This window comes from Neodiprion lecontei, chromosome 3, assembly GCF_021901455.1.
Source record: "Neodiprion lecontei isolate iyNeoLeco1 chromosome 3, iyNeoLeco1.1, whole genome shotgun sequence".
Lineage (NCBI taxonomy): Eukaryota > Metazoa > Arthropoda > Insecta > Hymenoptera > Diprionidae > Neodiprion > Neodiprion lecontei.
The window spans coordinates 25,277,813-25,290,323 of record NC_060262.1 but is presented as its reverse complement, the minus strand read 5'-3'; the positions used below and the strand labels follow the sequence as shown (position 1 = coordinate 25,290,323).

The 12,511-nt window shown below is 40.0% G+C and overlaps 1 protein-coding gene across 8 annotated transcripts in view; it reads left to right on the top strand.

Moving 5' to 3' along the window:
* LOC107224653 (fasciclin-1) overlaps window positions 1-12,511 on the top strand; it is a 223,895-nt gene that overhangs the window by 180,393 nt on the left and 30,991 nt on the right. For 6 of the 8 annotated variants that reach the window (XM_046733505.1, XM_046733510.1, XM_046733509.1 and 3 more), the window contains exons 6-8: window positions 1,901-2,078; window positions 2,827-2,987; window positions 9,958-9,966. In XM_046733505.1, coding sequence (XP_046589461.1) covers window positions 1,901-2,078; window positions 2,827-2,987; window positions 9,958-9,966 — 348 coding nt within the window. The remainder of the gene's footprint in view (window positions 1-1,900; window positions 2,079-2,826; window positions 2,988-9,957; window positions 9,967-12,511) is intronic. The other 2 variants (XM_046733508.1, XM_046733507.1) reach the window with 1 other exon arrangement.

Sequence of the window (12,511 nt, the reverse complement as noted above, 5' to 3'; positions counted from 1 at the left end):
CCAAATTCTGGATTTTCGGATGTCGGATGTTCAGTAAGTGACGTCACCCAAAATTTTTTTCTCTCTGACGTCTTCGATCTATAGTACCTAATCAGCTAGCCGAATGCCTCAGTCTGGAAACAACCGCGCAGTAGAGCGGACGTTTGAGAATCGCGCTCCGGGTCCGCTTCCTGGTACAATTCGACTTCCAGAACAAGCGCCCCGTAGTTTCTACGCTCCAGATCAGCTATCTGGTGAAACTCGACTTCCGGGACAAGCGCTCGGTAGATTTTGCGCTCAAGGTCCTCTACCTGGAGAAACTGGACTTCAGGGACAAGCGATCCGTGATTCCTGCGCTCCAGGTCCTTGACCTGGTGAAACTCTACTTCAGGGACAAGCACTCCGTAGTTCTGGCTGTCCAGATCCTCGACCTGGTGACTGTTGACCTTCAGGACTAATTTTCTGTAGTTATGGCTGTCCAGGTCCTCCGCCTGGTGGATCTCGACTTCCAGGACTCGCGCTCCGTAGTTTCTGCGCTCCAGGTCCTCTACCTGGAGAAACTGGACTTCAGGGACAAGCGATCCGTGGTTCCTGCGCTCCAGGTCCTTGACCTGGTGAAACTCTACTTCAGGGACAAGCACTCCGTAGTTCTGGCTGTCCAGATCCTCGACCTGGTGACTGTTGACCTTCAGGACTAATTTTCTGTAGTTATGGCTGTCCAGGTCCTCCGCCTGGTGGATCTCGACTTCCAGGACTCGCGCTCCGTAGTTTCTGCGCTCCAGGTCCTCTACCTGGAGAAACTGGACTTCCAGGACGAGCGCTCCGTAGTTTCTGCGCTCCAGGTCCTCTACCTGGAGAAACTGGACTTCCAGGACCAGCGCTCCGTAGTTCTTGCGCAGTGCAGTGAGCAGTGAGGGCGTGAGGTATCTCATTAATTTCGTATCATCTGGTAAAACACTGACAACGAGTAAGCGAGCGCACGAGCACAAAAACCAGCTGCACTAGGCATCCGACCTAGTTTTTACAGCTAGTTTAATATTAATTTCAAAGTCTTACCGTGCAGTAGGTCTGACAGTGCTCAATTGGAAAAGGGTTGCAGTTTCCTAAAGAAAATAAAACGAGTCTTCGTCTTTTCCTAATATCAGCGTAGCTTTACCGTGACGATAGCGAGTAGGAAGATTCGTTCCTCTCGTCGCGTCATTTGTTCCGTCAACAAAGTTCTCGGAGTTGTACGCGAACCAGAAATATAAGTGGCAAGTCAGTGTATAATTAATATATATTGTCGTTTCAGTCGGGATGATCAAACATTTGTTCTTATAGCTAGAGGGATGAAAGTTCACAAAATGTTTGTTGAGCGGCAGCGTTTCCTTCAGATGTTGGCTACAGTTAAATACGTATATTTGACTCTGATTCGTGCAAGATGCAACGGACTTAGCGGATGAGGAAATTAAACGGCAGGCGAGCTTATTTTCGTCGAATTGTTCATTCGCTTCGGCACAAGGAATACCAAATTGAAATTGCCTTTTTGTCCTCAAATATTTACACACATCTGTTTTTGATCTGCAAAGAGATAAACATTGCGCTCGGTAATATTCCCACTTTGTCACCAAACCAAGTCACGATTTTCTTGTACGACGAGTGGGTCCTTAAATTTTTTCCAAGCTTATACCTTCAGTTCTTTGTTATGTACAAAGGAAAAATGACGGCATCTGGAAGCTTTCCATATATTCTCGGCTTTTCGGCTTTGCTACGATTTTCAGGCTCAGAATATATATTCAGGCATATTTCTTAAGGGCGGGGTTGCAAACGGCTACCGTTTGAAAAAAAAAAGTTGCAAAAACTGAGCCTCCCGTAAACTTACTTCTAGGGTCTAAGCTTTATTCTTAGTATCAACTGATAGAAATTGAATTTATTATTTCAGCCGGCTACTCGATCTGGTAAAATCGACCAGAAAGTTATCGACGGTCATGTAATCTCTGGTCACGCGCTCTTCACAGCGCCTACTCCGAACGATAAGGACTACAAGACGCTCGCCTTCACTGACAACATAAAAGTCACCGTCAGTTTCCTCACCGAAAATGACGGCAAGGATACAAGAAGTACGTAATCATAGTTAGACACACTTTTTTAAAAGATGAATAAGACGTCACTGCAAATACTTAATTCCCAACTCCATTTCAAAGTCTCTGAACTCATCGAATTATAATCGGAAGCAACTTTGTGTGGGGCAATATTATGATGTCAACGACTGAAATGCGAAACTCGTTGTAAAGTCAAAGGAATAGATGCGACATAAAATATGACCCGTGTTAGACAGTTTGGAAAACTTTGAAAAGGATTGTAAGCTTGAGTTAAACCAGAATATGTCAGAGCTATTTTTCAAAGATGCTTGTTACTGCAGCTGCAGTTGATTACCCTTTGAAGTAAGATTTTATATATTGTCAAAGTCAGGATCTGCGAGACGTTGTTCTTCAAAGTTGCGGTTGAGGTGAAACCACCTTGCTTTGAGAAATTTATCCAAGTTTCCAAACTTTGCGGACTGAAATTAATGGCGAAAGAAATTTTTGGAAGATCGAAAAGTTAACAGCTCATCCGACGGAAGCGTCTTTTCCACACAATTGTGTTGATCACTTGATGTTTGAAAATTCAGGGAACGGTTCACGTGATTAATATTCAGAGATGGTGAAATTCAAGTGATTTTATCTCATTCCCAAGTTTTTCAAGCGTCGAACGTTTCATTCTATGTCTGCATATTCACGTTTCGTACAGATAATCTCAGGAACTTGAAACAGAGCAACACAAGACCATTACTTATTGTTGGGCAACGCTAATTGACAAACATTTCAGCCTACATCAAGTCGAACACATTGGTTGGGGACAACACCCATGCAACCGGAGTCGTCCTGGCCGAAATCGTAAAGGCAAATATTCCAGTAAAGAACGGAGTCGTCCACCTGATTCAGCGACCTTTGATGGTCGTCGACACGACGGTTACGCAGTTTCTTCAGGTATGAGACTCATCAATATTTCCTACTAATCGATGCGTTGACTAACTTCAAATTATTCTCTCCGATCGTTTTAATCACAGAGCGCATCTCATCCATCCGAAATCTACCCCATCGTTTATTGGAATCGAACCCTTAGCAGAATATCCGTCCAACTATATACTCCTCTGATCCGATTTCCTGTCGACACAACTCGCAGAATTCACGATCAACGAATCACAGACTTAAGCTGACCTTTTCGAAACTCCGTAAAATAGCGCAAGTACTCAAAGTTGTGAGAATCTGATCCGAGTTATCTCAACTCGCACCTTTTCCGCATTCCCAAGACCAGCAGCACTCTTGCCGAGCAAGTTTGACGCGCTTTGAGCCTGCAGGGAGAAAGTCCCTCGTAGAAAATGATGGCTCCTTATTGTCAAGAGCGTTTTCCCTGGGCCTGTTTGATACCTATGAAAGCTTTTAGACCCAACTTCGCACGGGTGTTCCTAGAAGTTGTTCGCCGACGGGAGGTAGGGGGCGGATGAGAGCTATGGACCAACGAGTTAGGGTTATATTGGGTTAATGGAGTGCCCTTCTGGCCGGAGCAGCCGAGTCCTTCGAGTCCTCGGAGTCCTGAGAGGAGCCGGAGTTTTCCTGGCCGAACGAATACCGCGGTTCCGAACCTTCTCCAGCCACTTGGACATCTGCGGTGACACTTGGGGTATCTGAGAATTAGTCGCGGTGTCGTCCCTCCGCCGCGACGACTACTTGATTGATATTTTCTTTGCAGGGGACTTTCTTTTATCGGTTTCGGGATAATAAAACACAGGTATACCTCTGTTCCCGTGACAAATCGAATCTATGGAACTGGAAGCATCCAACGTTCCAACGGTTGTTCGCGATAAAGATCAGGTATTTACACTGTGAAAAGTGGTTGTGTGAAAATCGAACAAAATTATCAACTCTGGACTGCGGTAGAACAATTTTTGTAAACGATTCGAAAATTTGAAATATCAGATACAGCGTTAGACTATTACCAAATTATACGTGTACGACGGGATACTAAAACCGGCAGTAATTGATGCATTTCAAGATTGGAAAAAGTCATTAGATTATAGCATATTCTCAATTATAGTGAAGTATACGTATTATAGTTTCGTTTGAATATTGTGAAATAATTGCAAGCTCGAGGCAGCGGGTAATAGTAGAGAAATAGTCTCAAGTGGCATACGAAAGTCGCGCGATTATAAAATGCAAAATATACTTGGACAACAAACACAAACGATCATGAAGTTCTGGCGGCGCGGCATCGGTTTAATAACGTTGCTCGATATTTTTTCACGAATATTGTTTCAACCGCTAATTTTGTTCGACATGTGCACAAATGAACGTATTGAATCTTTAACGGGTATCCGTACAAACGGGTGCAGCTAGTTGGAAGTTGTACGTGCAATAATGATTTTAATCATCCGGGGCTTGGCTCAGGTACATTTTACTACTTCGTCCCGGGCAGGATTTCTGTAGTGAAAACTAGTGCGCGAGAAAGAGCTGGAGGGACGTGGTTAGTGGCTCTAGTAGTATAATGCCTCTCATTAACCTCATTCATCGCACCGTAACTTGATTTTCTTCTACGCGTAACTGAGCCGTAAACCTGATTTTATGCACTCTTCGAGTTTCCGGCTTGCAACCTACTCGAACACAGAAGTTTTAACTCATGGCATTAGTTTTATCATACTTCACTTTCAGCACCGCTAGTGCTCCGGGTAATCCTTCAACATCTTCGACTACTCGCAGACATAATTGCTAGGTGATGCAATATTCGCATTTCCATTCTTCGTCGTTTAAATTTGCAACATCCACGTCAAAAATCATTGCGTAGAAACGTAGATATCGATCCAAATTAGTTGACGTAATTCTGGGATACTCTTTAGCTATATCTCACAGCAAATTAGTTGTTTTTGCCAAAATAAAATTTTAAATATGAAGAAATAATTCGTAACGTAACAAAATACCGTAAAACAGATCATTCTGCTCAGAAAAACATAACTTGCTGAATTTTCAATATTTTGAGCTGAAAATTGACTGAGTAATTCTCAAGACACAGATATTTAAGAAAGAAAAAATACGGAGATACTGCGCGATGAAAAAAACCTATTTATTTGAGTGAGTGATTCTGAATTTTTAGTAAGAGAATGAGTGAACAATTTTTACGATATTTCATTATTTATCTTGGATCGAATGAGATTATATCGGATGTTTTTCATACGGAAATTACGGTCAACATACCGTGGGGTTCTTTTCACCCCAGAGCGCGGTGCAAGGCTCAAAATAATTCTATTGTTCGCGTTTTTGAATGGTTGTACGATTCAGTGTTGACATAATACAAAAATTCGGAAATCATACGACTGCCCGCAGAATCATAAAAACGAAAATCCTGGGTATACGAAGTGTCGTCATGGAACTGAAGGAAGAGATCCGAGGAGGAATTGTACGTGAAAACTACACCATCAACTTTCAGTGTTGTGCGTTTAAAAAGCTGCTCGCGCATTTGGCAGACTCGTTTCGCCGTGGCTTGGAAGTATTTAAATTTTAAAAGTTTCACCACCATCGCCGGCGGCTTTTCTGCCTCGAGTACCGAACGCCGCTCAAAGGATGAATTCAGTTTTGAAACAATTCAAACAATCTCCTCTCGGAGCTCCTCCCCGCTGTTTCACTCCGTGTCAATTTTTGTTCTCGCTTTTTCTTCCTCACTCCTTTTATTGTTCCGTCTCGCTGATTCTCTCACAGCTTTTTACCTCCATCCCATCTCTATCACCGATCTTCCTCTTGCTCTTTAGCCTGGTTTGATACCAGTCATGCTTTTAGTAACAAAAACGCGCGTGCAGGAAGGCTGGAACAATCTTTTACTCGATTGGGAAAATCGATATCAGACGTTAATATCCGTAGGGAACTTGAGAGAAAAGTTATCTACATCCATTGTAACAAACAAATCTTTTTATTACGTTGAGTTTCGTTCGTTTTATACCTACGCAAACCCTGATGTATACTTACTTATAATTTTGAGTACTCTTTAGATCGAGTTTTGAAGAGGTCAAACTTTTTACTGCGATTCTTCGACAAAGATCTCTGACTTTACCCAAAACTTTTACAAATATATCAATTCCCCGATGAGAACACGAACAATCAAATTCAACGCTGACTCGTCCTTTGCGTTTTATTCAATGTTACCAAACCCGTATTGTGCTGACGTGAAAAATCCCATTTCATTATTCCGCATTTCATGTGCCTACGTATATGTATGTATATATTTTATACCCGACTGGAACGAACGTGAAATCGGGCGATAACAACTCACATCTTAATTGATACGTAAAAATTGTTTACATTAATTTTCAAAACGTTACTCTTCGTGTACCTTATTATACAATCTACATAAGATCTTCGGCACTTGTCGCCTTTTGTGTGCACCACTCCTCAACGACGTTTGTCGATCAAGTAATCAATTCTGCAGAAATACAAGCGCCTTCCGTACAATAAAATTACCGGCAGCAAATCGTTCGTCAACTATTACAACTGTTTAATATACTTGGCACGTAATTTAACGGCCGCCTTTGCAACGATAGAGACGGGAGTGTTAATACGATTGATTGGTTACTTAGTCGCCAAAGTGTCGTGCCTCACGTGTCCACTTGTCTGTGTTTTGTGAATTTGTGAAAGCTGATATTCCGCATATAATCGCAGTGAACAGAACTGATAAAGCACGAGTGATGATTAACCAGAATTTTGTATTCGGCGCCGGTTCTCTTCACTGTGAATTTGACTAATTCGTTGATTTCAGGTCCCTTTCTTATTTAACAGGTGATAATAAATGAACAACAAAAATGGAAGACAGCATTTTTGTGTAGGAGAGCACAGTTAATTGTGTTCTGCCGTCAATGCACCGCCTCTTGTGTATATCACTGCAGATCTCTGTCTCTCTGTCTCTCTGTCTATATCTGTTCGCCTACGTAACTACATGTCTATAAACTCCATCAGCCTACACCTATCTGCAATACGTATACACACCTTTTCAACCTCTTACATACATACATATATATATATATATTATATGCATATATGTATACCTACGTAACACACCTTTTCGTTGAATTTCAACTTATTTACCGAGCTCTCTTCGCCACGTGCTTCACCCACTAAATTTACAACACCTTTCACGGAATTCCACTTGTCAGTGTATAACCAATGTAGAGATATATATTATATTCACCCACCTACATACGTGATTTTTTACAACCGCGTGGAATTTAAAAAACAATAGCGTAAGATTTCGAGTTTACTTTCTGATGAATGCAACGATCCAATACCCTTGTCGCGTTACACGCCAAAGCTCTGTTCTTAATTTCACGCGGTTGAAAAATTCAACACCTTGTAGAAGACGATTCTTCATACGTCAATTTACCCATTCAAATTAAACACAAATTTAAGTAGGCTATCGAATCTCGTAGTTACTTGATAATGAAAAAGTTTTATTCTTCCACATCTTTATCACGCATACAATACACATATACTTACGTATAATTATCTTATTTGTCGGCAATTTTACCCCAGATCAAGTAGTTTGCTTATAATCAACTCATCGAAACCCCGAACGCAATCCATTTGTAATTAGTTGTGTTCTCGTGTACATCGATTTTACATAACGAGAGTGCTTTGTTGCGTATTAAAAATGCGCTGCCCTAATTTCTAATGTCTAAATTACGGTTCAAAATTACTAATTGTCCACCTGTTTTGAACCTTGATCCGTGAATTTCGGAAATTTCGAAGCTTGAAAATAATAGAAGCGCTGAGAGCCCTGCAGCGCCCCTTTACTTTTACCGTACTCCATCTTGTCTGGAAGCCAGTTGTATTTTGTAACCATTTATATATACCCACCAGAATCCGAGCGGAGATAGTGAGAAAAGTTTGCTAATGCCGCCAGGGTATTAGCGTCGCGGAATTGAAGCGAAATTAATTAGAAATTATAGCGGGTATCTCAGCCTCAACAGAATAGGAAGATTAGGAAGCATAGCCTACCTAATTCCAAATTCTTTCTCAAATTTTTTGCATATCTTGAACGAAACCTCGCGCGTTGGTATGAAAATTAGCGCAATCAGTGCCTCGTAATGAACTATCCCAAGAGTGATTGGTTACTGTGACGATCAATCAAATTTTAAATAACGAAAAAAACCCACTCACCACGTTCTACTGAAACTCACCGCAATTTGGAAACAAAAAAATAATTCCGCTAATTTTGATTGACTGTAAAATGTCGATTTTTGTACAAACTTTCATGCCGCGGGTAAAATATTTGGTGAAATATTTTTACTGCGTTTAATATACCACGTACGCGTGACGCGTGAAAATTTTGGCAATAGAATTCTACGAACTGCGTTGCATACGCGTCGGGAACAAGCACCGCGTATTCACGATTGACCATGCACAAATTTGCAAGTCACTTGTGATCACATAATCGATGTACACGTGTTTATAAATATTCATTATTCGAAAGTACCGAACAATCAGGCACAATGAACCTCCTCGCTGCTCCTGCAGGCTTATAATTAAAACAAATACCGGAATAACCACACCGTAATTTTGATTCGCAAGGTGCGGCGTGGTTGTCATACTTGCGCGCAGTGTTTGCCCGTTCGTTGACTCGTACTACTGCAGAATCGCTCCCTGCAGTGCTTCTACGGATTCATTCATACGTTATGTAGTACGCGCGAACGGTATATTCCGGTATTTTATCAATCGTGAGTTAACTCGTTTTGTTAACACAGAAATTATTCCACATTTATAAAGCGATTAATTACTTTTTATCCCTCACCCTGCACACCGAGGTCAAAATGACCCCGCGGCATGCTCGCCGTAATTTCCTTATGAAAAAGATCCAAAATAATCCGATTTGATCCAAGATAAATAATTCAATATCGTAAAAATCGTGGATCCATTTTTTCGCCAAAAATTCAACTTTATTCACTTGAATAAATAAATAAACCTTTTTTCATCGCGCGGTATGTCTACATTTTTTTTATTCAATATCCGTGGCTTGAAAGTTACTCGTTCGATTTTCATCTCAAAATATTGTAAATTCCGATTTTTGTTTTCCATTCCTTTTAATACTCAACATATTATTTTGCTAATATTAACCAATTTGCCTTGGGGTGTGCAGCGTGAGGGTTAAATGAGCGACGTTATGATTTAACTTTGACAAAAACCGTAGAAATGGAAATGCACCGTCACGTTGTAATTATTTTCTGAAAAATTGAATCCTTTAGATGAACAAAAAAAATAAAAATAAATAATATTTAAAGTTTCAATTAGCCATCGGCTCGCAGCTACGGTGGACAGATATTACAGGTCTATTCGTGATTCGATTTCAGCTACCACGATCTCTTATTTTTCGGTAAAGAGGTGTCTGTGTGATGACGAGCACATCTCGATTGTAAATTATTTGATGAATTTTATTATTAAATCAGTCACGCGATCGACAACGTCATCGATCGGCAGAATTAAATCAGTTTTGAAAATCCTGAATTTACATTTCTGTTCCCGGTACTTTATCTCTGAATTTAAAACATCCAAAGCAAACATTTTTCCAGTAAACAACTACGACGTGAGTGCGGATAATCATTTTCTCTCCATTTCTGAAAATTTACTCATTCCAACCCCATAAAAACGGAACGTGACGCTCCCTTGTTTGAACAGAGATTACATATCAATTTTACGCGTAATGTAGTTCGATCTTACACTTTTCCCCGTATTGATTTTTGAACCTCTGTATATAATAGCGTATATATTTAACCCTGTACACGTCATTTATTACTGTACAACACCCTCGAAATGCGTGGGAATAATTTAATTTCGAGGAACAGATAATAATACAATTATACCCTATCTCTTTTTCTGTTCGCTTCTTATATTATGGACAACCCTGGTTTCTGGTTTCTCTGTGCAGTCTTTCAAGGTAATTTTGCAGCAGCCTTTTTCTATACATTTCGATCACTTCTTTTATCATACTATCAGCATTTTCTTCTGTTTTTTTTTTCCTTCGTTCTTTCGTCTTCATGTCTCATATCAACCGATGTCATAGCACCGTATTTTTTAATCTATTTTCATTTTTCTTCTTCTTCAATTTTTCAACTCTTAATCTTTGTCTCGACTCATATAATACAGTTTTACGAGCTGTCGCTATTTATCTATCTCGTACATGTATACATGTTTTATGGATGTGATTAGCACTGCTTGCGTCGCAAGTGTTGTTTGCCTCTTACAAATCACCGTTTGTGAAATGGTGAGAATTTTTTTTTCTAGTTACCTTCCGACGTGTTCATCGGTATAAATGACTTACAATTAAACGTTCAACGCGTCGTCTTGCTTTGAGATTATTTAAAAAAGAATATAAAAAAATCCTCAAGAGACGCATCGCCATTCCGTTCTTTCGAAATTAAGAATATCAAAGCTTGCGAAAATTCAATGTTTACCTATCCCCCCCCACCACCGCCATTCGGAATAGATGGCCAACGTTCCGTTTCAATTGCACAATATTCAGGCAAATTCCATCAATTATTAGCAAAACTTTGGATGTTGTAAAAAAAAAAAAAAAAAAAAACAAGATGAAACGTAACGAATAACTTATACCCCTTCAATCTCTGCCTTAAGACACACTTAACCACACTCCTTAAGTTTGGAATTGTTAGACGAGTCTAAAAAATGTAGGTATGGTGAATTCGGTTGAAAAAATATATTACAATTTCCATTGACAATAGTTGGTGGAATTTCCGATGTGAAAATTCACGGACTGCACATAGAGACGAACTTTTCGTAAGCAAACGTGGATTGTTTTTCTTTAAAAAATTATATTATCTATATAGCATAAGAACGCCGTGAATGGGAATGATAATTTGTAAGCATTTGAAGTGCATGCCAGTTGTAGTTCTTGTGAAATTGAGTGCACTGACTGAATTTGATACAGTTTTTTAATATGGCATGAGTGTTACTCGTTGCACGAAAGACTGTTAGTGCGATGATTCTCTCTTATATTCTTCGTCTAGACCAGTGCTTGATGTAAAAAATCTGCCAGCACCCACTGAAACTTTCAATAAAGAGCATCAGCCAAAAACCTACGTTGATTATAGCCTGGCGATTTCTTCTTGGCGAGTGAAAATATTTTCGCATATTTTGTAAAACGATACTCGTAGAAGGTACACTGAGAAAATTTCGTTTTTTATAGTTGATAGAAAATAATTCCAGTGAAATGGATATCGGTACCACAACGTTTTGACCATTGTTGAAATTTTGAGAAAATGTGGTACAAGCAACTGTTTAATGTGATTAGAGCTTTCAATACTACATTTTCTAGTTGCTGCGGCATTAAACTTGCTTCTCTAGTCAACTACACTCGATTAGTTAAATAAACCCTTAAAGTCAATTTATTGTTTCACCAATATCAAATTATCACAATGGTTTCAAGAAAAACTAGTGACTGTAATCGGAAAGAACAGTTACGAGATTTGCTGATCAGAAGTAGAAAACACATTTTCATTTTGTGCCTGCTGAAGAATATTCTTCGGTTATGGTTAAAAATGAAAATGAATCAATGACTGTAAGAATAACAACAAGAAGAAATTTCTCTTGGTATGATTAGTGATTTATCTGCAAATTCAGCTGATTTAGATCGCTGCGAACCTGACTCGTTTCGTCCTTGTGTAATAATGGCAATTTTCTAATGCGAGAAGCCCCGAGGTCCAGCTTCGCGAAGTATAGACGTGTTTTGCGTTCACGCTGCTAACAAACTTGCGTAAACTAATTTAACCTAGTATTCTAAAAACAAACCCCGGAAGCAAACACAGCCTGGCAGGCGGGAGTGGCCAAAGTCGATACAAACAACCCCCGAGGCTTCGTGACCTCCGGAATCCCGCTAATATTGTTCCCGGTGAAATTTTTCACGCCTTGAAAAAGTCTCCGGTGAGACTGATAGCTTCTTTTCCGAGATTACGATACACCGAGTTTCGCGTTAACCGGAAATTCGAGCTCTGGAGGAATAAAGTTCGATCATCGCCCTGCATCGGTTGGGTATTAAACGAATTTCATTTGCCGAGTAATTTGTGCGGGCGGTACACGATCACCTTTTGCTGGAAACCTGTGAAAATAGTGTAAATTCCACTGGGAAAAACGCGGAATTCGAGTCGTTTTCCGTGGGTCGACAAGGCGAGCTGACATTTATACTGGAGTTTGACCGCCTTTGTCCGGGAGAAAAAACATCTCTTTGAAACCGACACGTGCCTCTGCCTACCTGCCGTTGCTACGTAATTCTCTCCCGCAGCTTGGGGCTATGCAAAGTAATTTTAAAATAAGCTTCTTGAAAAAATAGGAGGAAATTTCAACGGACGTTGAAACATAGCGTCGTCTTGATGGGTTCGTTTTTATCAAATGTTTGTGGAATTTTTTATTGTGAGATTGTGCGAGGTGTAGGAAAAAATAACGAATGTGTTTTTTTTCAGCTTTTTTAA